At 35.8% G+C, this 27,172-nt stretch overlaps 1 protein-coding gene across 1 annotated transcript in view; it reads right to left on the bottom strand.

Annotated features, from left to right (window-relative positions):
- LOC145670487 (uncharacterized) overlaps positions 1–26,602 on the bottom strand; it is a 36,228-nt gene extending 9,626 nt beyond the window's left edge. Inside the window, exons 1-2 of the mRNA XM_081739209.1 lie at positions 26,364–26,602; positions 19,943–20,485 (exon numbers count right to left, since the gene is read on the bottom strand). Of these exons, the coding sequence (XP_081595335.1) occupies positions 19,943–20,409 (467 nt within the window). The 5' untranslated portion in view covers positions 20,410–20,485; positions 26,364–26,602. The remainder of the gene's footprint in view (positions 1–19,942; positions 20,486–26,363) is intronic.
- Positions 26,603–27,172: the final 570 nt, after the last annotated feature.

The raw sequence follows: 27,172 nt of genomic DNA, 5'->3' as shown, positions 1-27,172 counted from the left end.
TTATCCATACTGCTCGTACTTCACCCCTAACATAGAAATATCAACCTCTTCACGGTTTAATTTGTATTGAAAAGTTTGGCAGAGAAAACATGTGTAATGTTCTTTTGTAGTTACAATTTGCCATTTCGGACGTAGTAGTGTTGAGATATTGGGTGGGTGCTGTTATTATTATTTATCGTTCTAAGACTATACTAAACAGAAACCTTCGCGTAAATGTGTTTGCAGTGCAGAGCAAATTGTTGTTTATAACGAAGTGGAGCGAAAAGTGGAATTTCGCTCCTATCATAGAGAACGCCTATCACTTGCACTTTGGCTGTAACCTGGGAGATGTGGACAAGAAGTGAGCACTACATTTATTTTGTAATAGTTGTTCTACAAATTTGCGGGACTGGCTACACGGAAAAAAGGCCATGCGTGCAATTTGGAATTCCAATGATATGGAGAGAACCGACAGATCATACTTCAACTGTTTTTTTTTTTTTTTTTTTTTTTTTTTTTTTGCATAGTGATTTTAATTAAAGGTCTATCCAAAAAACAAAGTAGAGTGCTAACTATACAAATATTCCTTTAAATGTTCGACACTTTGCCATATTCTGAAGAACTAAAGGTTCCACAACTTCCCGTACCTTACTCCAGTGTTTCACTCGATGAAGAGCAAAAGGCAAACAATGTCGACTCATGTTGTCAAATTCTGCTGCAGATTCTTCGTCTTCCATCGATAGATCCTAACTTCACAGAAAAAACTATCATTATCTATTCACCATATGGTACTCAACCCGAATTAAATTACTTGGGTTTATCAGAAAAGTGGCGTAGAACTGCTGTCATCCAAACTCAAGAAGCGGGGAGCTTATTCTGAAGATCTAAAAGTCTTTGTGTTTTGAACACGTCAGAATTCCCAAACAATATTTTCAATGGAAAGTGACATATTACGTCGTAACACTGTAGGCCCAACCGCTCTTACGAGTAAACTCAACATAAACGATAATCTCGATGTGTGGCTGCTATTCATAGACGCATAAAAACATTCTTCAAATATATTTTACGTTAACTTCCACAAATTGCTAAAACTAAAATCAGGGAAGAACCCTTATTGGCACTCAAATTCGCTAACTTCTCAATGATCCTGAATTTGATGCACTGTCAGAAAATAAGGACAGGATTGCATGATATTCTTTCCGAAAATGGAGACGAGTGGTATCAGAACTATAAGGAAGTAGAGATGCACCAAATACCTTCTACCAAGCAATAGGGTGTAACGTATTACTAAAAATATATATGTTGCACTCGAACATAGATTTTTTCCCAGCAGTCATTAATGAGCATGGGAAAAATTTCTACCAAGTTATATATATGATGGAGAAACGATATCAGGGCTACTGGAGCAACTCTGCTCTTGCCAATTCTTGTTGGACGGAAAATTCCCAATTTTACCCCAATTTCCCCTTTTCTCGTACAACACACACACGCATTATCGTGATACCATTTGAAAGCCTGTTTTATTCTGAAGAGAATGACGTATAAGTCATGATACTCAAATCAATAATACTGTTCAGATTCATTTGATGTTATAGTTATTTCAATTTTCCTTTATGAAATTTGGTATTGTCTAGCAGAACTGAGAAATATTTTTTCCGTCAGAACTATTGTAGGTATTACAATGAAGCTTAACACATGCATTACTTATAAATTACAGTAGTTTTATAGGTATATTATGTTTGGGTGCCTTTAGCCGGGGCCGTACCAGGAGGTGCTACATTTGAAAAAAGGGATTTTTGGACGGGAAATTCCCAATTTTACCTTAAATTTCCCTCTTCTTATACACCATGTAAACACGCGCACAGTACCATTTGCTAGCTTGGTTTATTCTGAAGTGAATGACATATGAGAAAAGATAATCGGATGAACAGAATTCAAGCAATAGCGACTTAGGTGAAAGATCAAATAGAAAATTCAAGAGTCCACACTACATAACACACAATTCTATCGATTACACTTAAACTCGAACGAATTCATCATTTTTATTTTTATTTGCGTACTCAGCATCCTCACTGGCATAAGAAAATGTACTTTTCTTTTCGGAAGCATGGAAAAATTTAAAATTTGTCTGAAGCCAGTGGATTTTACACCCGAAGAAAGGTAGAACTATCCAAGTAAATAGAACTGAATTACTATTGTTAATTCCGCAGAAAATAATCGTTAAAGAATAATGATATTATCGAAGTTGCAACTTTTCCGTATCAATGAAAGTGGAGTAGTTTTAAATCCATATCAACAACTTTTGATATTTACGAGTATATTTAGCACTACATGCCTTCAGTTTCTGTATCTAATTTTAAAAAAATGGTTGACAAGTATTTGAAGATGCACCTTGTAAAGAAGATTTTTCTATCGTTTTACAACTGCTCAAGTGGCCGGATGGGTTAAATAAAAACCCGTAGGGCACCCTTAACCAAGATGGGGACAATAATCATAAACTTTTATAGTATATATAGTCACGCATCCAAGGCATGATCAAGTGAGTAGCAAGCAGAGCAGGACAGTTAGAGCAATCGTAAACCCCAGATTCAGTTTCTAACATCAACCGGTTTCAAGCGGTTAACCGGAAAGAACCGAACAGAAAAACCTCTTCTTTCTATTGATCATAGCTGTTATCCCAAAATTATTAAAAGAAAAATATGGGAAATTCTAATTACATTTTAAAGTGAAAGAGCAGATCCACAAATACTAAAAAAATGTGCTTCTAAATAATAGTTGTATTTAGTTTGTAATAAACAAAATAGATTTTAGCATACAGCTATTAAAACAAAATAATAATGTTATTTCAAAAACAGTAAGAGGGAAACCAAAAATAACGATACGAAACAAAATGCAGTTCAGTTCGTTCCTGTAGTCGCTGCCTTAACTTAGATTTTAGGGTAGTTGTTAGTGTGGCAACACTGTAATTTCTATAGATGGCAATACTGAAAATTCCTCAGCTTCATATTTTGTGTTGTAGCATAACATTATCTGTAACTATGGTAAATTGATTTTCATTAACTCCTTTCAGTTTTGAATAAACAAGCAAAAGGAAAATGGTAAATTTTGAATTATTTTTAGTGAGGAAGACCTCTAACGGTAGTCGCAAAATTTTCATTCAAACGTTACGCCACAGCAGAGATCTATTGCCCTTACTTGTGGAAGTTTCGAACAGGTTTCCATTAGCAGATTACTAAATATTTTTAAAATTTATATCAGATGATTAATAACGAAAAAAATATCTAAATTCTTCATAAAGCTGCATAATTCTTCGTTTTAGAGTAAGTGATGAGTATGTATATTCGTTAGAGCAAACAATATACTTAGGTAAAGTTACCTTTATTTCAGTGAGCGAAATTTATACAAAATATTTTTTATTAATTTGTCAATATTGTATTATTAATAGGTTATCAACTATGTATGTAGTAGGAATGAATATTACAAGATAAAAAAAAATGTTGGGCTTATAAATCCCTAATTACATGCTTATTTATATTTCTGTCTAAGTTTATACCCACCGAAGCGTCGCTGAATATTATGGAGATTTTAGAGCGAAAAGTCTTACAATTATCTGTTTTGGATCTAAAGTAAGAAAATTTATATGCACAGAAATATATCATTGGAATATATTTTATAATAGACAATAAAGCGTAGAATTTAAAGTTAACATGTGTAACAAATATTAAAGTTTTATTTATTTCATCGTATCTTTATGTTTAAAAAATAAACAAAAAGTATCTCAGAGTGAGACGCGAACCCACAATTTTCAAGTTTCACAAGTTCTTTACGAAGATTCCAGTGCTTCACAATGCTTGGCTACCGTCAGGAAAGGCGCTTCTTACAGGTAGTATCTACTGTCGGAGGGAAAATGGAATTCTTTCTATACACATCAGCGGGAACTGTGATGGATCTATACTCATTTTATTTAAATATATTCTGTGGAAGGTGTTACGGTGTGAACGGAACTGTCGCTATCTCTGTTACAAATTCTTGTGAAAAGTAACAATACGAGACTCAATTCACTATGTGATTAACCTATCGCGAAGGCTCAGAAATAAAACTTTCCTACTGGATATCAGCGTGGACACGAAGAAAAAACCCGAGTTTACTCACTTTCATCGGATCCTGTTGTGTTATTCTCTTATCGTCTTTTGATCTACCAAATTTCTTATAAAGCATTTTTGTTAAAAATGTCTTACCACTGCAATGTGCATTACTGATGCGACGTGACTGACCCACTTATCTCCGATATTTCGATTTCATTATTTGTGTAAAAATATGTTCTCTTTCTACTACTATAAAGATTAAATTTGCCTAGAGCGACACAAATTTTCTTTTAGCTCACCTTATTCTACGTAATTTAGTCGAAACCTTTATTTCAAAATTCAACAATCTCCTTTCCCACGTATCGATAAACAACTATATGATACAAGAGAGTGAACTTTCGTCAACGAGATCTTGCATGTGAATTGTTTACAGGTGAGAAGACATCTTATGAACCTGGTCAACTAAGTTTTTCGTTCACACTCAATTGGAAGCACTGTTAACTGCTTATACGTTCAAAAATAAAATTCTTGTAACGTGATAGGCTTACATCAATATATACATTTATGCCATGACTACAGCAGCAACTATCACTCATAGAAATTATTATATATACAAAGCAAGTTTCTCCTACAACGTGACTTCATTGGTATTAAGCCCTAGAATTTAAAAAGGTATAGAGCGTCTCACTCTTAGATTCCAGTAAAGAGAAAGTGGAGCGTGCTATTTTCACATTTTTTCTGCCATGTTTTTCTTCCGAAGAAGGAACAAGAAAGACAGAAAGAATGACCGAGTCTCTAAATAATATCATATATATTATCGCTTTTCTCATCACATTTGCGAAAATTCACTTGGAACGACGAATTGGAAATTACGAAACACTAATTAATAATTGTGTGTAAGAAGTTTCCTTTTATGATGGTTTATAAATCGTTTATAATCCAGAGAGCATATGAAAGTAATAGAAAACAATATTATTCAAGTAAATAACATGTTAATCAGTTTCACATAGAAATTTCCTGTGCGGATTGTGCGGAAAACTACGGAATAGCAATGGGTAAGATAGTGTTACTGTTGTTGGATAACAGCGGAAACTGAAGTGGGGTGATAGTGATACGTGACGAGAAAATATGACGAGCAAAAACGCTCATTCGTCTATGTAAAAAAAAAAAAAAAAAAAAAAAAAACTAAACGAAAAACCCAACTCCTTTTGCAAACAGAAGTTACATAAAAGTATGTTGTAAGGGTAACTGCTCACCACTTCCGGTAGTTTAGATACGATTTTCCCCCGGAACAGTATGACATTTTAACAAATAACAGGGAGTCTAAATGAAACATTGCACTATAATAGAAATTTTAAATACATTTGTGAATATTAACGAAGGATTTGTAGTTATAAAATAAATGGGGAAAGAAGAACGCATGCTAAATAACTTTAAATAACTTCGATTGCCTCCACTTAAAGGAAAAATCCCTTTCACATATTTAGTCTGTACATAAACACTCGAAGAGAATGGTTAAGGTGAAGACTACTACAATGAGTTTCAAGATGATGATGATAGTACTATGAGAAAACGTTTTTCATAGTCATTCAATTCATCGGCATTCTATACTTCTTGTAAAAATTTCCTAACATGATCCATACAATCGCTCCACTTCTGGAGGGAAAACTGGTAGTAACCTTCAGATATTAATTTCTGACTTTAACTGTATTGTGTAAATAATTGGAACTTTATAACCACCACCAGATTATAGAAGTATTTTTGTGGACGCTCTGTATATTTCGTAAAGACAGTGATTATATTTTAGATTTATAGTTTATTTTGCGACGCATATAAGTTCTTTCTTCGATGGGAATTGCTTCCTTCCCACGCAACTGGACAAAGAAGTTTCTCATTGTTTTTTCATATATATATTTAAAACATTGCTTTTTAGTGAGAACATTTCAGTGAGTGACGAACCTTTTCATTGTTTCTCCCTGACTTATTACTATGCACAGTATATATTCTGCAGTTATTTGGAACTGAATTAAGTGCTATCTTTAATCATTTATGGAAATACTACCTGACCAGATCTTCAAGTGACCCGAGTGGCGCCAGTCATATTGCTTTTCCAGTTCCTCATCTGTACACTCTTACGCCCGAGTTATCGCAATGTTTCGTGCATCGTGGCCAATGGACTAAAATTAACATAAATTCTTTTCCGTATTCTGTTTGCATATGCATACAGGTGATTTAACTGAGTGTTTTTAGAATGAACTGCCAACACTCTTCAGTCAATCACTGCAGCTCCTATCTTGAACTTTTGCGCTCAGGGAGTTTGACTCCGAAATTGTGTGCAGCTACGACGCACGTTGCGTCGATAATTAAGTACGACTTTGTGTTAAGGGTCACAAGCTATTAGCCGGTGAAGGACATTTTCCCAGGTTCACATACCTTGTGCGTAAATGTAAGTTATAAACGCGCCCTCCAATATTAGCACTCCACTTTGGAAATTTATTTTGCTGAAGACTCTTCAATTCTTCAGAATTGTTTGGAGCAGCAACTAGATTGCTACGTGGGATTATCCCGGCAACATTTTCCCCAGTGCTAATCCTCCAAGTACGTCAATGGTGTGAGAAAACTATTTATAGTATAATCTGTCATAATCTCCTATATATATAAATGGAAGTGATAAAAAAGCTACAGTGCATTAAAAAGGCAAAGTGTGATTTTAGTAATGAAGATATTAAACATATGCTGTGTTGAGTGTTGTGTTCATTTTTCTTCACTATTTTTTTTCGTAATAGTATTCTAATAAACAAATATAGTGTTATTTAATCCAGTGTGTTTTAGTTGTTTGTGAGAATGATGTTTGTGTGCGTTATGGTCTGGATGACCATCTGATCGTCTGTGAGGTTTTTGGGACGACACATCCGAACCTCTCGGCGCCTAATGCTCATCTCATCATTGAGACCGACGAGCGATTTTGAAACAACTGGTAATCCTTTCTTGGAGAGGTCCTTCAACGTCCTACCCAGGTAAGTCCAGGTCTCCAGGAGAATACTTATTAGTCGGACAACGAACAGCGACACTGATCATTTACAAATAAATGGAAGTCTGAACAACCAGATACCATGGATGATTATAAATAAATGGCAGCCCGAACAGCAATCCTATCCCCGTTTGGTTATAAATAAATGTCTGCCCGAACAGAGACCTTGAATTGGTCGATTACAAATAAATGACCACCCGAACAGAGACTTTGAATTGGTTACAAGTTATTAACTACGCCCAAATCAATTCCATGAAATCCACCTCACAAAGGTATAGAGACAGCCGAGTCACTGTTTTCCCGACAATTCTTGCCGTTTGAGTACGTACTTTTCATACTTTTCCCTTACTCCTGCCAGTATTTGTAAAAGCTTTCGTTTCATCATATTACGCTACAATCAGGAAGCATTTGAATACCAGAAAGGGGTTGTGCTTGTTGAGGATAGGAAGTGAACTGGGAGTTAGGAATTAAGATCGCGCAGTGAGAAAACGTCCATTGGAGAGTATCAAAGCTGAACTACGTGTGAGTATTACATCTATTTAAGATGTTGGATAGTCATAATGGTTAAATTTCTGTGCCATTACGATTTAGTAGATTCTTATAATTAAAACAATTTCGAGTATTGATAGCTTGTGGTGTGACGCCTACGTTAACAGTTTTTACTTTCATAAACCACTAGTTTGAATATTTCTTTGTTTTACAATAAACAAAATAAATTTACAAAATACATGTGAGAACATTCGGTACTTGACATTACCCCTGCCTCGAAATTTCCGAATGCTATACTTCTTTCGCTTATCCGGTTTGATTTCACTTACGTGCTGTTTGTTCTTGTGTTGGAGTTGGTTTGCACAATCTACTATGATTAGCAGCATTATCACGTACAATAAAAGCATTTTTCGATATATTTGATATTAATTGTTCCGCAAGCAACTTTTCTTATGTATCTGCTTATATCTCATCGTGGATATTAGTGGTATATTTTTTACAGAAAAATCTCGACTCTGCATTTTTTAAAAAATCTCCTTTCATTCCTCGCGTGATATAGAGGGAATCCCGGTAAACTTGTTCGTGTTTCATTCAAGCCAGAGCCCACACCTTCTAAGGAAGCGTATTGAGCACTTTAATGTTGGTGTCCTTCCATTCTTTATCCACAGTAAATCAAACGTTTACTCAAGATTCATCTTTATAAAAAAAAAAGTCGGTAAACCCAATGCTCGAAATTGTTTGACTTGCATCAGGTACCAATGAGGCTAACGTATAATACCATCGCACTTATTAATTCGGCTTACGTATCTGAATTGGATATAATGTAAAAATATGTGAAAGTGCCTCTTGAAAAATTAGGTAAGGTTTGCCTTTACTTGTTTCTTAAAATAACATTTAGTGTTAATGGAATATTAGCGAAAAGTAACGAGTGAACATTACGTCGCACTCCACTCTGAACAATACCATCATATATCACCGATCTTGCATTTTTCTGCAGACCTTGTCTTCTTTCCACGATCTTCGCAGAAGTCGTCAATATTTTCTTTTATTCTTCCTTTCCTAATGCGTAAATAGTTCTTTCTAGACATCCTGTAGCTATTGAGGCTTCTTTAGCTGCAGGACTAACATATACTTTGTGCAAAATGTTTAAACACTTCCAGCACTATTTGAGAATCCTTCCCACGAGCCTATTAATTGAGCGTTTTTTCCGCACTTCGTTCTTCGTTAAAAACAATACAGTAAATACAATATTATTGTACACGACAAACCAAAAATTTTAAATATTTCAACAATAAACAAATGTAATGGTAAACAGAAACTGAACCGCCCTATTTTCTATACTAATTTCGGTCTGGAAACAGAGGAAGAAGGAAAAGAAACCCTATTCTATCTGCTATAAACAAACGCACAAGTTCTGACTTCAAAATATCGTATAGTAACAGCCTACGAGGTACAGATCGTTGGGCGGAGAAACAAAACCAAGCAGAATTATCAAACCCTCCGTAAACTCATTTTGTCTCTTTTACGCTTCCTAAATAAACATCGGGAAAAAGTACAAAGAACCTTTTCATACTGCTTTGTAAGCTTATGAAGTTAATTGTTATGGATGCTTTTACTATCTTGATCCGCGTATCTAAAGTAAACAACAAAAGTGAAATTACAAACGAAACCAAGCTTCATTGTCAAAATTGTCAGCATTTGAAAGGACATTAGAAACCACGTGCTATTATCACTAGTAAGAAAGAAGTATTATTATTAACAGGTACCGGCCTGGTTTTTACTCGTCCATTATTATTGATCTTCTGAAGAAACAGTTGGTTTTGCTTAAGTACCAACTTAATTTTTGCGATTTACGTTATTGCTAACTGAAAATGAAATGAAATTTCTAAGTTTTACGTCCCACGATTATACCGGTTAAGCGAAAGGAGACGGTGATGAGATATGAGTGAAATGGTGGAATGAAGAAAGTGGGAAGAAACAGGAGAACCCCGAGAAAACCCACGAGCACGGTGTTTGTATATCACGAATTCTACACGGCGCGAGCTGGAATCGAACCAGGGACACCAAGCACCGGAGGTTATTGTTAACTGAAGTACTACCCCAGTTCAAGTTCCCACTGTAGCTACTATTGACCCGCGATTGAAATTATTTTCTTGGAAGAGAAAGGAAAAACTACACGCTCCCGCATGACCGAATATATATGAGGAAAACCAGCCAAGTAAGTGAAACGTAAGATTTAGTGGAGTTGTATCATTTCTCGCAAATGTGATATAGGATTCGATTCTCCAATCACGATCCCGTTAAGCAGTAGATTCGTGTTTGCATAGCATCAAAGTTAAGTTTGCATAGCATCAGTAACTTTAAAAGAAACATTATAAAGAAAATAACATTGGCCAGATTTACATTGTCTTTCTTTCGGTCAGATGGACGCTTTGGAAAGGTGACTCTGATAGTCATAAAACCTAAATAAACTAAGATATCGACCTGCGAATTGTTTTAAAAACTTCAATTATATCTCAATACTTTTCTCGCTCTGCTCTCCTATCTAACCAAAATGAATTTAAAAAGTCTCACTAGTCAACATTTTAAATATTGCAGTGCATGTGGTCTCTTAAGTACGGCTATAGTGACGGAGGAACTACCAGTGACAGTGTTTCCTGCGAGTGAAAAGCAAAAAAAAAAAAAAAAAAATCTCTTTTGGTTTCCTTTCTGGTGATATTTACGTAGACACCCGGCCCTAATTCCACCGGTGCTTTTAACATATATTACCAAAACGTTCGTAGTATTAAAAGTGACTTACTTAAATGCTCAATAAACCTAGATGATAAGGAAAATGGTAGCTTCGCTGTGACGGAATCGTGGGTGAATGTGTCAGTAAACGACGGTGACATTCATCTTTCAAATAATTTCTCAATTTATCGTAAAGACCGCATAACTCGTGGAAGTGGGGTGATGGTCTTTTTAGATAATAAGTAGAAGAGCAAGAGAAGATTGAATCTTGAACGGGATTGTGATTTGGGTGGAAGGTTTTATTCCAAAGCCTCGCCCTGTGTTTATTGGGTGCATTTACAGACTGCACAAGAACACTCCCCAATATATCCTACAACCTTGCCATGAATCATCGTTACAAGCGTTGTCACCCGGTGACGTCATTCTATTGGGTGATTTCAACCTTTGCGTCACTTGGCAGGACAGTAAGCATGGCATCACTAAAAACTGAAACGACAATTACGTCACGGACAATTTCATCCATGGACTTAACTGTCAACATAATATGCATAATACCCACAAAAATAGTAATATTTACAACGTTATTTCAAATTTAGCACCTCGTTGTGTTGTCCCATACAGAAATATCTTTCGCTCGGATCACGATTCCTTGGATTTTTTTCTATTTCCTCCCCATCGCTACTACAAATCAGCCACTCAAAAGTAGGTCACAACTTCTTCGGAAGAAATCCCCCTGAAGTAACATCTGTCGGGCTACTAAACTGTTTCGTTGGTGTTTGTTAGAGGCAGGAGATGTAGACGAAGCTGTGGACCTATTTACATCTGCCGTTCACTCAGCCATAAAGGACTTTGTTCCTCTAAAGGCACCAAAAGCGAAGAACTTTCTGGTCCGGAATGACAGTTAACTACGTGATCTTCTTAAAAACAAAAAGCTTGCCTGGAATCTACGGAAGCCAGGTCCGAGTGACCACACTTACAAACGTTTCGCTAAAATTAGAAGCTTTACCAAGAAGTTACAGAGCGTAAGTTCTTTGAATACATAGACTCAATTGGTGATTTTACTGTTAGCAGCCTAAGCTCTGTTGGTCTGCAATGAAATCTAGATCGAAATGTCCCGGCATACCAGCAACATTTTAAAACGAGAATACTGAAGTGAGTGATCATCAAAGACCGATCTCTTTAATAATTACTTCTGCAAAACATTTACTTCCCTTCCCACTACAACACATCTTTTCCCTCTCCGCCCCATCTGTTTTAACATCTCTAACCTCCGATCTTAGATTTTAATATCTCTAACCTCTCTACTATCCCGGACGAAGTTCTGGCTCTCTCGCAATCGCTATCTCCTCATATCGCTTGGACCTGACAACATTGCTTCTCTCTTTGTCAACAAAACTGCTTTAGTTATTGCGGTTCCTCTATTCATTTTATTCAACAGATGCTTCAAGGAAGGGTATTACCCACCAGTTGGAAACTAGCTCACGTGACTCCAATATATAAATCTGGTCCTATCTTCTTAAAGGCCTATATCTCTTCTTGCTGTAATCTATTATTTGGGACAAAATAATGAAGAACAGCCTCCCTAAATTCACCTCACCCTGCATTCATATTTCTCAGCACGGATTTCTACGGAAAAGTTCTACCGGCGAATTTAAGTACACTTTTTCCTGTGCACTTAAATGTATGAATAATAATACTCAATCAGATGTTGTCTACTTTGATCTCTCCAAGGCCTCTGATTCTGTCAATCACATTCATCTTTTCCACAAGCTTTCCAAAAAGTTTAATATAAAGGCAATTTTTTCTCTTTAACCTTATGATGCCCACCTGGGGTCTGTGCGGTTCCGTTATGCTCATCTATCTTCTCTCTTTGTGTCACATTCTTGTCTACGATTCAGGACATCTCCATTTAGGATGTTTCCAATTCACTTACAAAAATTTACTTATTCTACTCTTTTGCATTTAGATATCACAACAACATTTAAAAATTCAAACGTGTTTAGTACACCTGCGGTTCGTGAGAATCCCACGGTTTTCCATGCTTTTATGTTGCGCAGAGAGATAAATATATGGAGAAATGCATCTTTGTCAGCAAGTAGATCATGGACGAGGCAGCATAGAAAGATCTTGCTGAGTGACTTTTAAAACTATGGTTAAATCAAGGAAGAAATACGAGTGTGATCAGAAAGTAAGGTTACAAATCCTGCAATGAAACGTCTATAAATCACAAAATACAACTAATATAGAAAACAGATAGTACATACATTAGGTTAATTTTACAGAAAGTCTCCATATCCGATTAAGCACTAGTCACGTCGCGGGGTGCTTTTGAAGATTCATCCCCAGAAAAATTCTGTCCTTGCGTATTCAGCCGCGTTGTCAAAAAGTGTTTCATCTGCTTCTCTGAAGCAAAGTGATAGCCTCCTAAGTGCCCCTGCCATCAGATGACGCAACATGATCCTCCTGTTGTCCAGAATCAATTTCACCACTGAGCTGTGTTCAAATCTGCTAAGGCCTGTGCTGGGTCAGCCACTGCACTTCCCGTCGTTGACGCTCTGTTCAGCAGCTGCAAACTCTACAACATCCTGCGACATGCTGACGACGCATTACAGTCTATCCGTAAACGCCTACTAGCTGTCGGTGAATTTCATCTGCAGTTACATGCTTCACCCCACAGAAATCGAATATATGAGTAACTTCTTCTCGACATCAGTTTTCCAAAAGAGTTCACATTTGTGTCTATCCCTGTCAGGATCTTGGGTTTTTGGAGTATTTTTTCAGACTTTCACTTAAGCAGCTATTGCAACGTCACTATTTATCTTAGGTTCATGGATGATACCTCATTATCTTCAGAATGGACCAGGGTTCCAAATGGTACCACTTGCGTACCCATACAATACAACAGGAGAGGGAAAATTTAGGCGAAATCTGAAATTTTCTGAAAAAAAATCCGTTTAGCGAAATTTGAGCTTTCTAGGCTAGACTTCTTAAACGTAGACATCCCAAAAACACTTGAAAAATACAAGATGTACTGGAAACTTGTACAAAAAATCACTGGGATACCTTAAAAACTAATGAGAAAAATATTTACCACTGTAAAATGCATACAAAATAATAACAATAACAGTTCTCCAAACAAAAAATGTAATGTAAAAATATCCTGACCAATTACTATTTATCCTAGGATGATGATTCATACCTCATTCTCTTCAAAAAAGACCAGCCTTTCAAATGGTGCCTCTAACATGTCCATACAATATACCAGAAAGAGAAAATTTGATACCAATTGGGAAATTTTCTGGAAAAAATCCCTCTTGCGAAATTTGGGCCCTTCTAGACTCGCCCTGTATAAACGTAGACCTCCCAAATCCCTTGAAAAATACCACAGGATGTTCTGGATACTTGTACCAGAAATCAATCCGATATCTTGAAAACAAAGAACAGGAAAAATATTTTCCTCTGTACAAAAGAAAAAATAAGCATAAAATTTCCTCTAACTATGGAAATAATGTAAAAATTCCCTAACAAATCACTATTCCTGCTAGGACCATGGCTCATATATCATTGTCTTCACAATAGAGCAGCCTTTCAAACGGTGCTACTAACATGTTCATACCCTATACCAAAAAGGGAAATTTCTGAGGAAATGGAATTTTTTAGAAAAATTCCATTTTCGAAAATTTAGACATATATCAAGTCTAGAACATTATATAACTTATAGAAACATGTATTTAGTTTATGAGCCCTTGTGTAGCTCCCTCCAACATACACCACTTGGGCCGAATACACGTACACTTTACAAATTTGGCATATGTACAGGATCCTTTTTTTTTCGATAGGGCATAGCAGAGCTTGCAATTTTTGCACAACGAAGTTTTCATAGCTACATGCTCAGGAAATTGACTGTTCCTACTCCCTCAATTTCCCGGGACATGCGACTGTGACGGGCCAACTCCTCTAGCCTTCCCAATTTCCACAAGCAGTCCCAGCAGGATTTCCCGGAACCTATCATGACCCTTCACCTTGCCTCTGATCGCAAAGCTCATCACAAAGCAACGTGGAGAATGTAGAAGAGTTTGGTCGTCCATTTGATTGTTCTCCTCTTATTCCAAATGTCGCTGACATTTGATCAGATATGTCTACTTATCAAATACACACATTATAATCTGAAACTACAGTAGGTTTGGGTCAGTTGCCATGCTGATCAAGGAAATTTCCACTGGCTGGTGGAACATATATTTTGAACAGCATGTAGACTTCTCTCTTGTTTTTCCAGCACATGGCGGTGAGTTCACCCTTTGGAACGATAGAATGTTATTCCCCATCAGTCAGCATTTCTTGGGAGTGAAGTTGGTTGACATTCCGGTTCTTTTACGATTCACAGTGCCACATGCTCCGATTTCCACGGACTCAAGTTGATAATAAAGAGCACGTGAACTGAAAAAGTTGTCCATATAGACATTATGTCCAACATATTTCAGCCCAACCTGTCCATCCTGTTCCATCTGTCAACCTAATAACGAGGTCGTCGTTGAGTGAGTGCTCTCTACGAGTTATGTCTCCTAATTTCCCAAGATGTTGTAAGTATATTCATATATTGTAAGTATATTCAGTAGCACCAGAGATTTGAAATACGTTTACTCCAAATCGATTTTTTTTTGAATATACTACTTGAATGCCACACGTCCCTTGAAGAAGACAATTACCTTATCGACAGCTAAACACTTTGTTGGTTGGTACTCTCTCGAGAATAGTTTATTTATCTTGTCAAAGAAACGCCTGAATTTCCACAGCCGGTCATACCTTGGGGAATTAGGATCGGGACTGGTCGTGTTTTCCTGAAAGTGTGTGCGACTAAGAATACAAATAAATTTCTTTACTCTCATGCTTTCATGGTACTACTGAGTGTAAAGATAATTCTTCTTATTGCAATAGTCTTTCAACTTATTGCGTCTATACAAACTTATTATACCGAGGAAAATACAGACCTCCACTACAGACATGAGTGCCTCATGCTGCAACCTTGCACTACTACCAGGTTTCAGAAAAAAAAATGGTTAGCATAGAAGTGTTTCTTCCACCACCAGTTCAAGAATTTCCTTGGTAAAAAGAGGAAGTACATGAAATGAAATCTCTGAGTTTTACGTCCCACACTTATGCCGGTTAGGTTAAAGGAGACTGTGATTATGAGAAATGAATGAAATGGAGGAATGAAGAATGTAGGAGGAAACGGGAGAGCTCCGAGAAAACCCACGAGCACGATGTTTGTCCACCACAAAGTCCACATAGCGCGAGCTGGGATCGAACCGTGGACCCCAAGCACCGGAGGTGAACGCATTACCACTGAGCCACCGCGTCCCCGAAAAAAAAAGAGAAAGAACAAGTCAATCGGTCGCATATTTGCGAGATTGAGCAAACGGTTTTTAATCCGTGGTGTTTCACTAAAGGGTGGAACCTGGGGATTTTTAACATTCTGATGATTACTCTGATCAACCTTTATCCAAGGTGACCCTTGCCTTGTTGGACGACGACAGGTACTGGTTGAAGGTTTATCAGAAGATTCCCCACCGTTATCCCCGCGAGACAAATGCACTACTGCATTTCATTCATCTTCGGGTTCCCCCTCGCCTTCACTTCTCTCACCCTGACTAGTATCCCCTTCCAAACCTTCCCCCTTCCATCCCGTAGCAACACTTTGTTCCTGTAACTCAAACTCATCTTCCGCATCCTCTACGTCTGTGCCAAAACTTCAAGGGCATCACGAATTTCAGCTGCGGTTAGAGATGTCATGACAGGTTTCGAAACGTCCTACTCGAAATGGGATTCGAACCGATGAACCACGGACCTCCGTAACTCACTACTTAACCTTTACAAGCCCTGGAACCCTATAAGGCCAACGAACTTATTGTGCACGAAATGTTCCTTATAAACAGAAACACTGCTTCAAACAAAGAAGTACTCACAACGAAACAGTAACTTCCTCCGAGAACAAGTCACGGAATGAACAAAGCATAAAGGGAAAAGAAACATTTAGAACGGGGCTTGATGGGATGAGAAGGGAAAAGATTGAGTCTAAATATAATTTATTGTTTTTATTCTCAAAACACAATGGAGCTTCTTTCTTTTCCCAGTACACGTGGAGGCATTTAACTTTTAAAACAATTGGCTTTTTACCTCTTGTAAACAAAAACAGGGTAAAGGGTAAAGAACGGGTGAAGAGAAAGTCAGAAACACAATAGAAGAACAGATAGCAACAAGTGGTGTGTGCTGGTCACGTGTAACAGATTTTTGCGTTGTTCTTATTTGCGTTGAGAAACATAGATGTTCATACGGATTTCCCCATTTCTTTCTTTCTTCGTAGGTCAAATTTCCTACGTCACAACCCTCAATAATCTGCACACGGAATGTTTCTGTAGCTGAAAAAAGGAACAAAACCGGTGGAAAAAGTTTCAATAGGAGAGTTATTACGAAAAGAACCATGGTACACACGTGTACTAAGACCAGTGGAAAAAGTTTAAATAGGAGAGTTACAATGAAAAGAACCATGGTACACACATGTACTAAAAATATATCATACTAACGATGTATATGACATCATTACACCAATAGGGCGCACGCGTTTGCTCTAAGATGTAAAGAAACTTCGCAATACTTCCGCGGATAAAAAAAGAAACTCGGACAAAAAAGCTTAAATAGGAGAACTATAACGCAAAGTACCACGGTACAACCGTGTACTAAAAACAATATTATCATATTGATGAACACATTACGTCACTACACGTACTTGGCGTATCCATTCGCTCTAAAGCGTAAAGCTTCTGTGACTGAAAAACAAAACAAACTCGGACGAAAAAGCTTAAATAGGAGAATTATAACGCAAAGTACCGAGGTACACCCGTGTACTAAAAAATATATCATATTGCCGATGGATAGGACGTCACTACACCTACAGGGCGCACGCGTTTGCTCTAAAGCGTAAATGAACTTACTTTGCAATAATTCTGCGGCTGAAAAATTAAAGAAACCCGGACGAGAAAGCTTTAATAGGATACTTATAACGCAGAAGTACCATGGTACACCCGTGTACTAAAAGAATATACCATATTGATGATGTATATGACGTCACTACATCTATGGGCCGTACGAATTTGCTCTAAAACGTAAAGAAACTAACTTTGCAATGCCTCTGTGGCTAGAAAAGAGAAAAAAGCCGGACGAAAACGCTCAAAAATCCCGGGCCACCACCACGAACAATAAAGGGAAGACCAAAAACACTACAAAATAAACTATACATACACCTGTATTCCATCAAAAGGTAACCATCTCCAAAATGTTATGCCCTAAAAGGGAAAAAAATCAAACCCCCCACGGTAAAACTACCCCATAAAAGCGTGACATAACACCACATAGCGCAAAAAGGTGTGGCCTAACATCGCATGACCCTATGACGTCATAGCACGTAATCCCGAGGTAGACGCCGGCGCAGTAATCCCAAAGTGGACGCCCGGTGCATGGGTCCTAAAGCAGGGACCACGGGACAAAAGTATCCTCAGGTTACGAATATACTACTGAGAGGCTATGTCATTCGGATACCAGGTTAGGCTTTAGTTCCACGTCTGATATAGCCTCACTCCTTAACCGAATGTTAAGCTAAAATCTAATCTAATACAATTATCGTAAGACGCACTGATACCATTTAAAATATCAGGACAGGTCCTTTCAGTTAATCATACATGTTGGTCTACTGTCTCATTAACCAATAATCCACTGCTCAGAAACAGGAAAGGAATACACTGGATCCGGAATGATCGCCTTGAAAGATCTACATTTATTTTCAGGCGCATATATACAACAGATGTTCAAACGTATTTTGCTAACAATATCACATTTATAATGGCTATATAATAAACTCTGTCAAATATTACTTTTTCGGAAGAACTAGGAATAAAAGGTCACAGCGTGTTGGTCTTAAACTTCCTGTCTGACCAATAAGATAGAGCCTTTTTCCTTACGTTTTTCTACTTACTGCTGAATAAATAAGATTTTTTATACTTATGACATGAGAAGTTTCGTACTAGCTCTGGTTCTCTAATTCTCACCACAAGAAAAGTCAAATATCTTTTCTGTGGCATGTAAAAATAACTGTTCCCATAACAAACATTTACAATAACTACATGGTAACTCCTCGACACGACTATCATCACAAATATAAATTGAATAATATTACTACTACTACCTTTAATAATAATAATAATAATAATAATAATAATAATAATAATAATAATAATATAAATAGGTAGACTAAGTTAAAATACTTGGCATATGAGTGAAAAGAATGAAATAAACGAGAAAGGTCTAGGATAATAGAAGAAAATGCGTATAGAATTCTTTACAGAACTATTTATCGTTAGAATTAATATTGAAGAAACTTAACATTTGGAAACCCGTAACTCTTGACTAATAAATACATTATTAGAATTGAAATGCATAAATATACATATTAGAGGCTTAGGCTACAATCAAATTTTCACTCTCTTAGATTCTCTTTCCTTGAGCAGATCTTGTCAACACTTACTTGCAACATTATCATTTTAATGTTTAAGGTCCCACAGTTATGCACCCAGAAAAAGAAAGAGGATCACACAGATGACAATGGTGGAATGTGAACAGTGGGAGATAAGGAAACACTCGTACATCACAAAGCACACTCTCCGAGATCTGCAATGGAACAAGCACCCGCCACAAGTGTCGAACGTGATCACGCTGCAAGTGAGCAACCGTGGCTCCCGTAACATTGTCAGTATTCAAAGAAACGACGAAAGCGCTCTTTAAGAGAAAAGATTACTTTGCCGGCAAATTTAAAAAAAAAAAAAAAGTACCACGAAAAGCATTTTATCTGTAAGCATTGGCTGGCTAGATGATTATATGAGACTCACCATCTCAAGACAAACTTCAAAGCCAAGACACTTTTCCAGTCAAGTTAAATAAACCATATATTAAAAATAACTTTTTACAAAAGAAAAATTTTTACTTGTCTAGTAGGAGCTCGTTCGTGAAACGACATGCTCGTATATTAGAACAATGACAATAAGTAAAATGTTTCCGTAACGTAACAATTAAAAATTAACTGGATAGTTTCTTCAGGTGATCCCTATTGGGCATTATTTACTAAAGTGTCTGTATTAGTATAAAAATACAAGATTTTGTTTTCTGATAATATTTTGAGAAAATTATAGACAAACTTCTAAGGTATTGTTTCCTGCAACATAAAACATATTACCGATTGAACTCAGTGATTCAGAAGACCCCTATGAAGTAGTAATAAAAAAATTGACAGCAGCCTATATCGTGTTTAAAGTATTACTATGTGATCGTTTTATTTACGAGGTCCTCGTTATAAGAATTGCTCTTGACATTACTGGGACATTTATTTCACTGTCGAACTGTCTTACCTCTTACAAAGGTAAGCAATAGGTTGCGTTCTTTTATGTATTCAAATGTTTACAATTATATTAACTTAGTTTAAGGTAAACGAAAAACAATGGAATATATAACGAGCTATTAAAAGTATTGAAAAAGATACTTATACAATATATAAAATTCATGAAATAAATGCATTTAAACATACCTGAGCGCCTGAGCACTGATACCTGCTTCTCGATTGTTTTCTTTCACCTTCTCTTCGTGGTCGTTTCTATCCCTAACAGTAGTAGCCATATGACTGCTTGAACCTTCCGTGTTGTGTGTAAAAGCAAAGGGTTTTGGTTTGATGTTATTTTGAACACGTTTGTCATTTACAAGTAAATCACCTATTGAAAGACGCTCGACCAAACATATTGCTTTCGAAGTTAGTTTCCAATCTGTTATTGTTTCATTCTCGATACATTCTGAAGTCACATTCACTACTTTACTTTCTCGTTCCTTACATTCCAAACGTAATGCAAGAGGATCTTTATCATCATTAATGTTAACAGTACATAGTTTATAATTATATTCTTCAAATGACTCATTTTCCGTTTTCGTTTCAACTTTAATAGGAACGATTTCTGTCTTCGTTTCAAGTTTATTACACGCAAAGTTGAAATAACAAGACATTTTTTCTAACACAGAAACTGTCCACCCTGAAGATATAAAACTTTCAGCATTTAATGTTCAAGGAAACCAAACAAATCTGAAAACAATAAACAAATTATTTTTCATTTCTTTCACTAATAAAGAAAATAGTACGTGGGACTTCAGGTAAAATTAGTGGGTGCAATGGTTCGGTATCAGACTTGGGATATAAAAGGTACTGAAGCGGGTATTTTAAAAAAATCAGAAATTTTCCTACTACTCATACAAAATTGTCGAAATATTTACCATGTCCGTTTTTTTTTTTATTATTATTTTCTCTCTTGTTTAAGCAAAATATCCTCCTTTTACTTCTACCTTCCATACAAGTATGTTATAGAACTATGTTATCTTTATTGTATATTACTATTTTTTACTGTATATAAGTGCAATTTATCGAATTACGATTCTTGCTTTTTTTTCTTTTCTTTTTATATAAAGTTACGAATTTTCAACGTATCGGTGTTGCATAAAGATAGAAAACGCCAAGACTAAAATTTCCTCAGCTACATTAGTAGCTTCTATTTCGTAAACAAAATACGGAAATTAATGTTACAAAAATTTCCAGTTAAAAATAAAAAATTTTTTCAAGACATACTATAATATATTAAAGACATATTTCCTTGTCCTCTCCAGGCTTTCGTCTTTACTTAAATAAAGGTAGTGTTAGCAATTTCTAGTTAAATTTTGTTGAATGGTTTAACTTTTTGATCTACTCTTTATCGATATTTTCCAGTCTTTGTCAATTGATTTCCTGTTGCACGACTTGTTTGTTATGTAGTTATATTTTTCTTATCTATACTAAATAAACCAGAATTTCGATTAGACGCCCCAAACACTAAATACAGAAAATCTAGACAGCTTTTACGTAAGGATGTACAAGGCATATACACACTTAATCTTTTTATAATTCAATGCATACTTACCTTAATTAACGGAAGAAGAAACGTATTACAAGTGCATGTATACGGTACAGTATGTTGAACTGAAACACTTTACAATAAAGATACCCACACTTACGGTATTTTCCTTTGTGATGTAGTGATGTTTCTCGATAATTAAAACATAAAAATCAATGTCACCAAATGTTGATACCGAACTGTCATATTGGCATATGTGTCAACTATTCGTCGAATTCTATTTCTTTTGGAAAGTAAAGTAAAATTTAATGACTAGAAAATTATGTTTCCTTTTTAACTAATCAATTTCTTAAAAAAAATATATCTTACTAAAATGAATAACTGTTTATATTAATATGATTTTACGATTTAATTACCGTTAACTAACTTACTTGGATTCAGAAAAGAGTGATTCTTCTACTTTACAAATAAGGAATACTACATTATTTTCCTCCTCTTTTATAAATACTGGTTTTAGTCAGACGTGACTTTTCGTACCTTCTATCATAGTTGCCAGACAATCAGCTGTTAACCATAATAGGAGTTCCTTTTCGTACGATAGTGAATAATTCATGCAATAGTGACGAAATATAACCGCAGGATTTCCCGATGGAACTCAACACTGATTACCAGTGCATTCGCTGCATTGTTTTCACACTTAAAGAGAAATCTTCTGAACTAATCACAGCTACAGTTAATTACTTTAATCTCGTATTAACGCTGAGAGAGTTAATATCTCTCTCCCTCTCTCTCACACACACACAGACATACATATATATATATATATATATATATATATATATCGAGAGAAAGAAATAAAAGCAGAACGTACGAAAACTGCGATCACATATAAAGTCATGTTTCAAATGAAAATTAATTTTGTTTTCTTTTATGCTTGTAGGGAATTAGCAATCTTGGACTATACCATGGATTTCATAGATCGTAATTTAGTTACTAGTTGATCTGCAAATGCTCTTAACTGTTCTGTTGCTGTTCTTATCCGATAACTATGTCCATGTTTTACGGCAAAAATGGCAAGAATATGTCGGACGATGAACTACCCCTAAATTTGGAAGAGAAATTTACAGAAAATACCAGTATTCATTTTTATGCAGACATATTTCAAACGCTTCAGTGGTTCAATTTCTGCCTACCGTACAAACGAACTACCAAGAGCAAGGTATTACTTTTGAAAATTATTTTCAACAGATTGTACAAAGTGATCCATGTCGGAAACTTTGATAGTTTCGCAACTAATAGGCTAATTTGAGGAGAACATATTTCACAAAAAAGTTGCCCTCTGTAACGAAATTTGCGTCGAATTCCTTCATCTATAAAAAGATTACACATAATAAACCCATAGATGTAGTGAAGTGAAAGTGGTGATATGTTTGTTTAGAAAACAATTTTAAATGAACACGAAAATAAAATATACTGCACATGCTTCCTTTTTGTATGCATGCATTAGTAACAGTTCTCTTGTGAATTTTATAATACGTACAAGTAACGCACTTTCAAATATTGCAATACTTTCAGTGTAAAATCTAATACAACAAAATAAAGAGCAAAAGTCAAATTTTGCATTTCTAAATTTCGATATCTAATTGTTTTAATATGGGAAAAGGTTACGGTTTAGATTGAGGAAGCGAAATGTTTGATTGTAACCTAAACTAATATTAACCCTAGATTAGGCGCGTGGGTGAAAGGTATCACCCAGTGATATTTGTCTCAAATTTCCAACAGTGTGCGTTAGTGTTCGGAGTCGACCTTTTCTGTAGCTGAACGTTAGTTATTGATGTTTGTTATGGCCGCAGTAGTACACTTCAATTTAAGTGTACAGTTTGTAAGAAAACATTCCTCTTTGCGGCAGCGTGTTTGGGTGACAATTGTCAACCACGCGCCTAAATACGTAACAAGTAAAATGTCAAAATGCCGGAAGACAGAGATAACAAAATATAAGAACGTCGTTTTGGATTGGCTTGAGGAGGAAGAGAAGAAGTTGGATGTGTGTTCTGTTGAAAGAGATTATGAAATTTATCACGTGAGTGCAAGTGACCACAACGCTGAGTCAGAACAAGATTGTCCATGGTGTAATATTTTATTATTCTAAACATATGTGCAATTAATTCACTTTGTACCCTGAAATTCAATACAGTTCACCTCAATCGTCACCAAGATTTTCTTGGGGGATATTGCCTGGGAAATTATTAAACCTCAGATACAACGCTTACGCTGTATTACTCAAATTCCACTTGAAATTAGGAAGAGGGGCAACATTGACTGTTACTTGGTGTTGAAGAAGAAGAAATGGTCAATGATGAGAAGCATCATGCTCCAGAGGACGTTGGCATGCTTGTGGAAAAGGAAGAAACAAAACTAAAAGGAAGGGATGCTTGAAATGTAAGAGATGGATGAGTGGAGGATATCTCAAATACATTTGTGTAACATGGTTGGAATCAATCTAGTAGTCATGAATTAAAAGTCTGTTATATTCACTACAACGCTGTGTACAACCAAAACTATAAACTGTGATTAACATTTTATCAAATAAATGAAAGAAGCGCCATTTAAAAATAATTTTACTTATTCTAGTTACATTTTAATAATTGGGTGGCACCTGTCACCCACGCGCCTAATGGCGCAACACAAACGTACGCGCCGAACGCAGGGTTAACAGAACTTCGTGAAATCGCATCATTTTTTTCGATTCTACAGAAAGGCTGGTCCGTATGAACTAAATACCAGCGTAGGAGTAAAGCCAACGCTCTTGGGAATGCCTCTATCCCGTGTTTCCTCTCTTATGTGTGAATGACAGAGTAGCTGATAACCTTGCTCCTAAGAACGTACACCCGTATTATCGCGTGGATCCACTAAATTCAATGCCTGACTTAGTTTCATAGCATTTCTGCAATTTTGTGCCAACCGAGCACAAGTTCGTTTGTGCGTTGTGCAAAGTAGTTTTCTTTTGCTTTCGATCGAGTTCGGTATTTTGACTCAAATCGTGAAATAATTTATTCTTTAACAATTACCTCTGGCGGATCCCGTAAACTTCTTTTATGTGAAGAAGGATATTGTCATATCACCCAGCAAAAAATATACTGGAGGACAATGACGAAATTAGGAGTAAGAAAACTTCTCGTAAAACATGACGTCATTTATAAATATATATATATTTATAAAAGTACAGGATTACTTTTAACGCGTTACTCGACATAATTGTTGCAAAAATATAATTCATCCACTAATTTCTCTGTTTATTAACCTAAATTTTTGCGTGGGAACATGAAAAATACCTAACTTCGTATAGACAAAATTCAAGGAGCTCTTTGGAAGTAATTGTTGAAAAATTACAATCATCTTTCGATTTGTGTTTCAATAGGGTTCCACATGTAAGCACTAATAACTTTACTGCACAAATACAATCCAACTTGTGCAATGTGGACAGTAAAAGCAGCAATGCTATTTGACCGAGTCCAGGCAGGACGAAGCTGTTGGTTTCCCGCCATAGTGATGAAGTGTCCAAAGGAAGTAGGCGAGTTAGCGATTGTGGGTATACACGTAAATAACAGTAATCGAAAGAAGTGGGTTTTGACAAGTATACGAGTTTCAATAGCACTTCTCATAGTATTCTACAAGTAATGCTCTATTTATCAACATAAAGTACAACTTACGTACACTGTGCAGAAATACACCGCCGGTGGAAAATAACACCTAATAACGTCACGTTTTATATGTACTCCCTTATTTTATCCGTCGTAAGACACTTGTAATGATTTTTCAGAACCCTACAGTTGCAAACCAAAAATTCAGATGTATTCTTTTCAATTTAATTTTCACACCTGCAGAAATTTGTTTTTACGAATATGTTTTTTGGGTAAACTTCACAATACACGCTACAGCTGTCCGTTGTTAAGTAGAACCGCTTTAAATTCGGGTTTAGTTTACAGTTGTCCCCCGTTTTTTATAAAAAAATTAGGAAAATTTAGAGGAGGAATAATGTAAGAAATAATGATTTGGGTTCTTATGTGATGTTTAGGTGTATAAGTTTGGCATTAGTTATATTTAATACGGAAAAGAATAGTACTATTTGCAACACACGGAAGGTTTTCAGCAGCATGGTAGTCGTATAGGACGGCGAATCGATGCGTTGAATGTGATATTCCCGCATTGAGTTTTATTGAATTAAATAAAAATAATGAAGAGTATCTAATTTATATGAGAATTACGATTAGTAAGGCTATTCATGGCTTTGGATTAATTGTTTTAACAAAAGAGACACTGACCAAAGCTTAAAACTTTATTTTAAATTATAATTTGTAATTATAATTTAAATTATAATTTATAATTTGATATGACGGTTAAAGAAGTTAAACTCTGTTATAACAACATATATATATATGTCTGTATTTTCATTAATTTCGATCGTGTCTGAAGAAGGATATGCTAGATATCCGAAACAGTTACAAATTATAATTTAAAATAAAGTAAAGTTTAGCTTTGGTCAGTGTCTCTTTTGTTAAAAGAATTACGATTACTAAATCTAAATTATATTTGAAGCTTCTATGAGAACCGGGTCTAGTCACTGTTGTAGTCGAACTAAAGTCTTTATCAGTTAACCTAACCTAACTGAAACTAACCAAACCTAACCTAAACTAACTTAAACTATTCTAAGCTAACATTTTTAGTGTTTTAATTGCTTTTTTGGAGGTTTGAAACTGGAGGGCTAACTCTAAACTTAAACATTAAATTGGAACAATAGAGTAGGGGAGAGTAATGTAAGACAAAGATAAGTAGTATAGTGATAGGATCGAGTTTGCGTAAGACTGGGAAGCTTTGATCAATTTTCCTAAAACTAGTAATGTTATTTCTCGTTGCTAAGGAAGTATACCAGCTGGAGCGGGTATTTTCAAGTTAACCCAAGAAAATTTCTGAAATACCTAATTAAAACGTCCACATTTATTTACAGTGTTGTGCCTGTACTTAACCCGCACGCAATAAGGAATTAGGCATTGCCTTTTGAAGCAAAGTATTGAATTTTACCTGTAAATCTTCCTAAATTTTGTCGCGCCGAAACTACACTAGCACCTATACAGGTTCGCGTTGGCACATAATAAATGTATCATTTATATAAATTCATTTATTTTATTTTCTTCTTCCCCAGAAAACTCCGCGTCCCATATGTATTCAATATATATTGTTTTATGTGTATCTCAAGGAGGATTTTTTTATATAAAAACTAAATTTTCCGCATCTTTCTCCTTCATATCACTGGATTTCAATGTCCTTAAATCAATCTCTCTCAGTGATGCCAATTCCTTCAGAGCCGTTTTCCCTTTTCCGGAGAATATTTCCCTTCATCCATACCGTTCATGCACTGTATTTAGTAAGCGTATTTTTAATCGTTTTCGCTTCCACCCCCTCACCCCAATCTTACAACGACACACAAGCAGATACTTGACTGTCTTCCTTTGAGCTTACGCAGAATTTGAACTTGATTTGTTGTTTAGGTATCTAAGGCGTCGCGATAGAGGAGGGGGAAGAATATGGAAAGGTGTAGGCTAGGGCCTATGTTAAAGGTGCAATCTTTGCATTTGCCTGGTATGACTGAGGAAAACCATATAAATACCTCGGTCAGGACGGACAACCTAAATAAATCATAAAGAATATAAAATAAATATTATGTAAATTTAATTTTTATCCTAGATATCATGATAGATTTTAATATTAATGTAACCTAAGGTACAAAGAAAATATTAAGTATATATTTGATATGTACTTACTTAAGAACAGCACTCCCGTATTTACTGAAATGAATACGAACAGTTACAAAAAAAAAAAAAAAAAAAACT

Source organism: Thermobia domestica, chromosome 14, assembly GCF_964235325.1.
Source record: "Thermobia domestica chromosome 14, izTheDome1.hap1.1, whole genome shotgun sequence".
In the NCBI taxonomy this organism is placed as follows: Eukaryota; Metazoa; Arthropoda; class Insecta; order Zygentoma; family Lepismatidae; genus Thermobia; species Thermobia domestica.
This window is presented reverse-complemented; position numbering and strand designations above follow the sequence as displayed.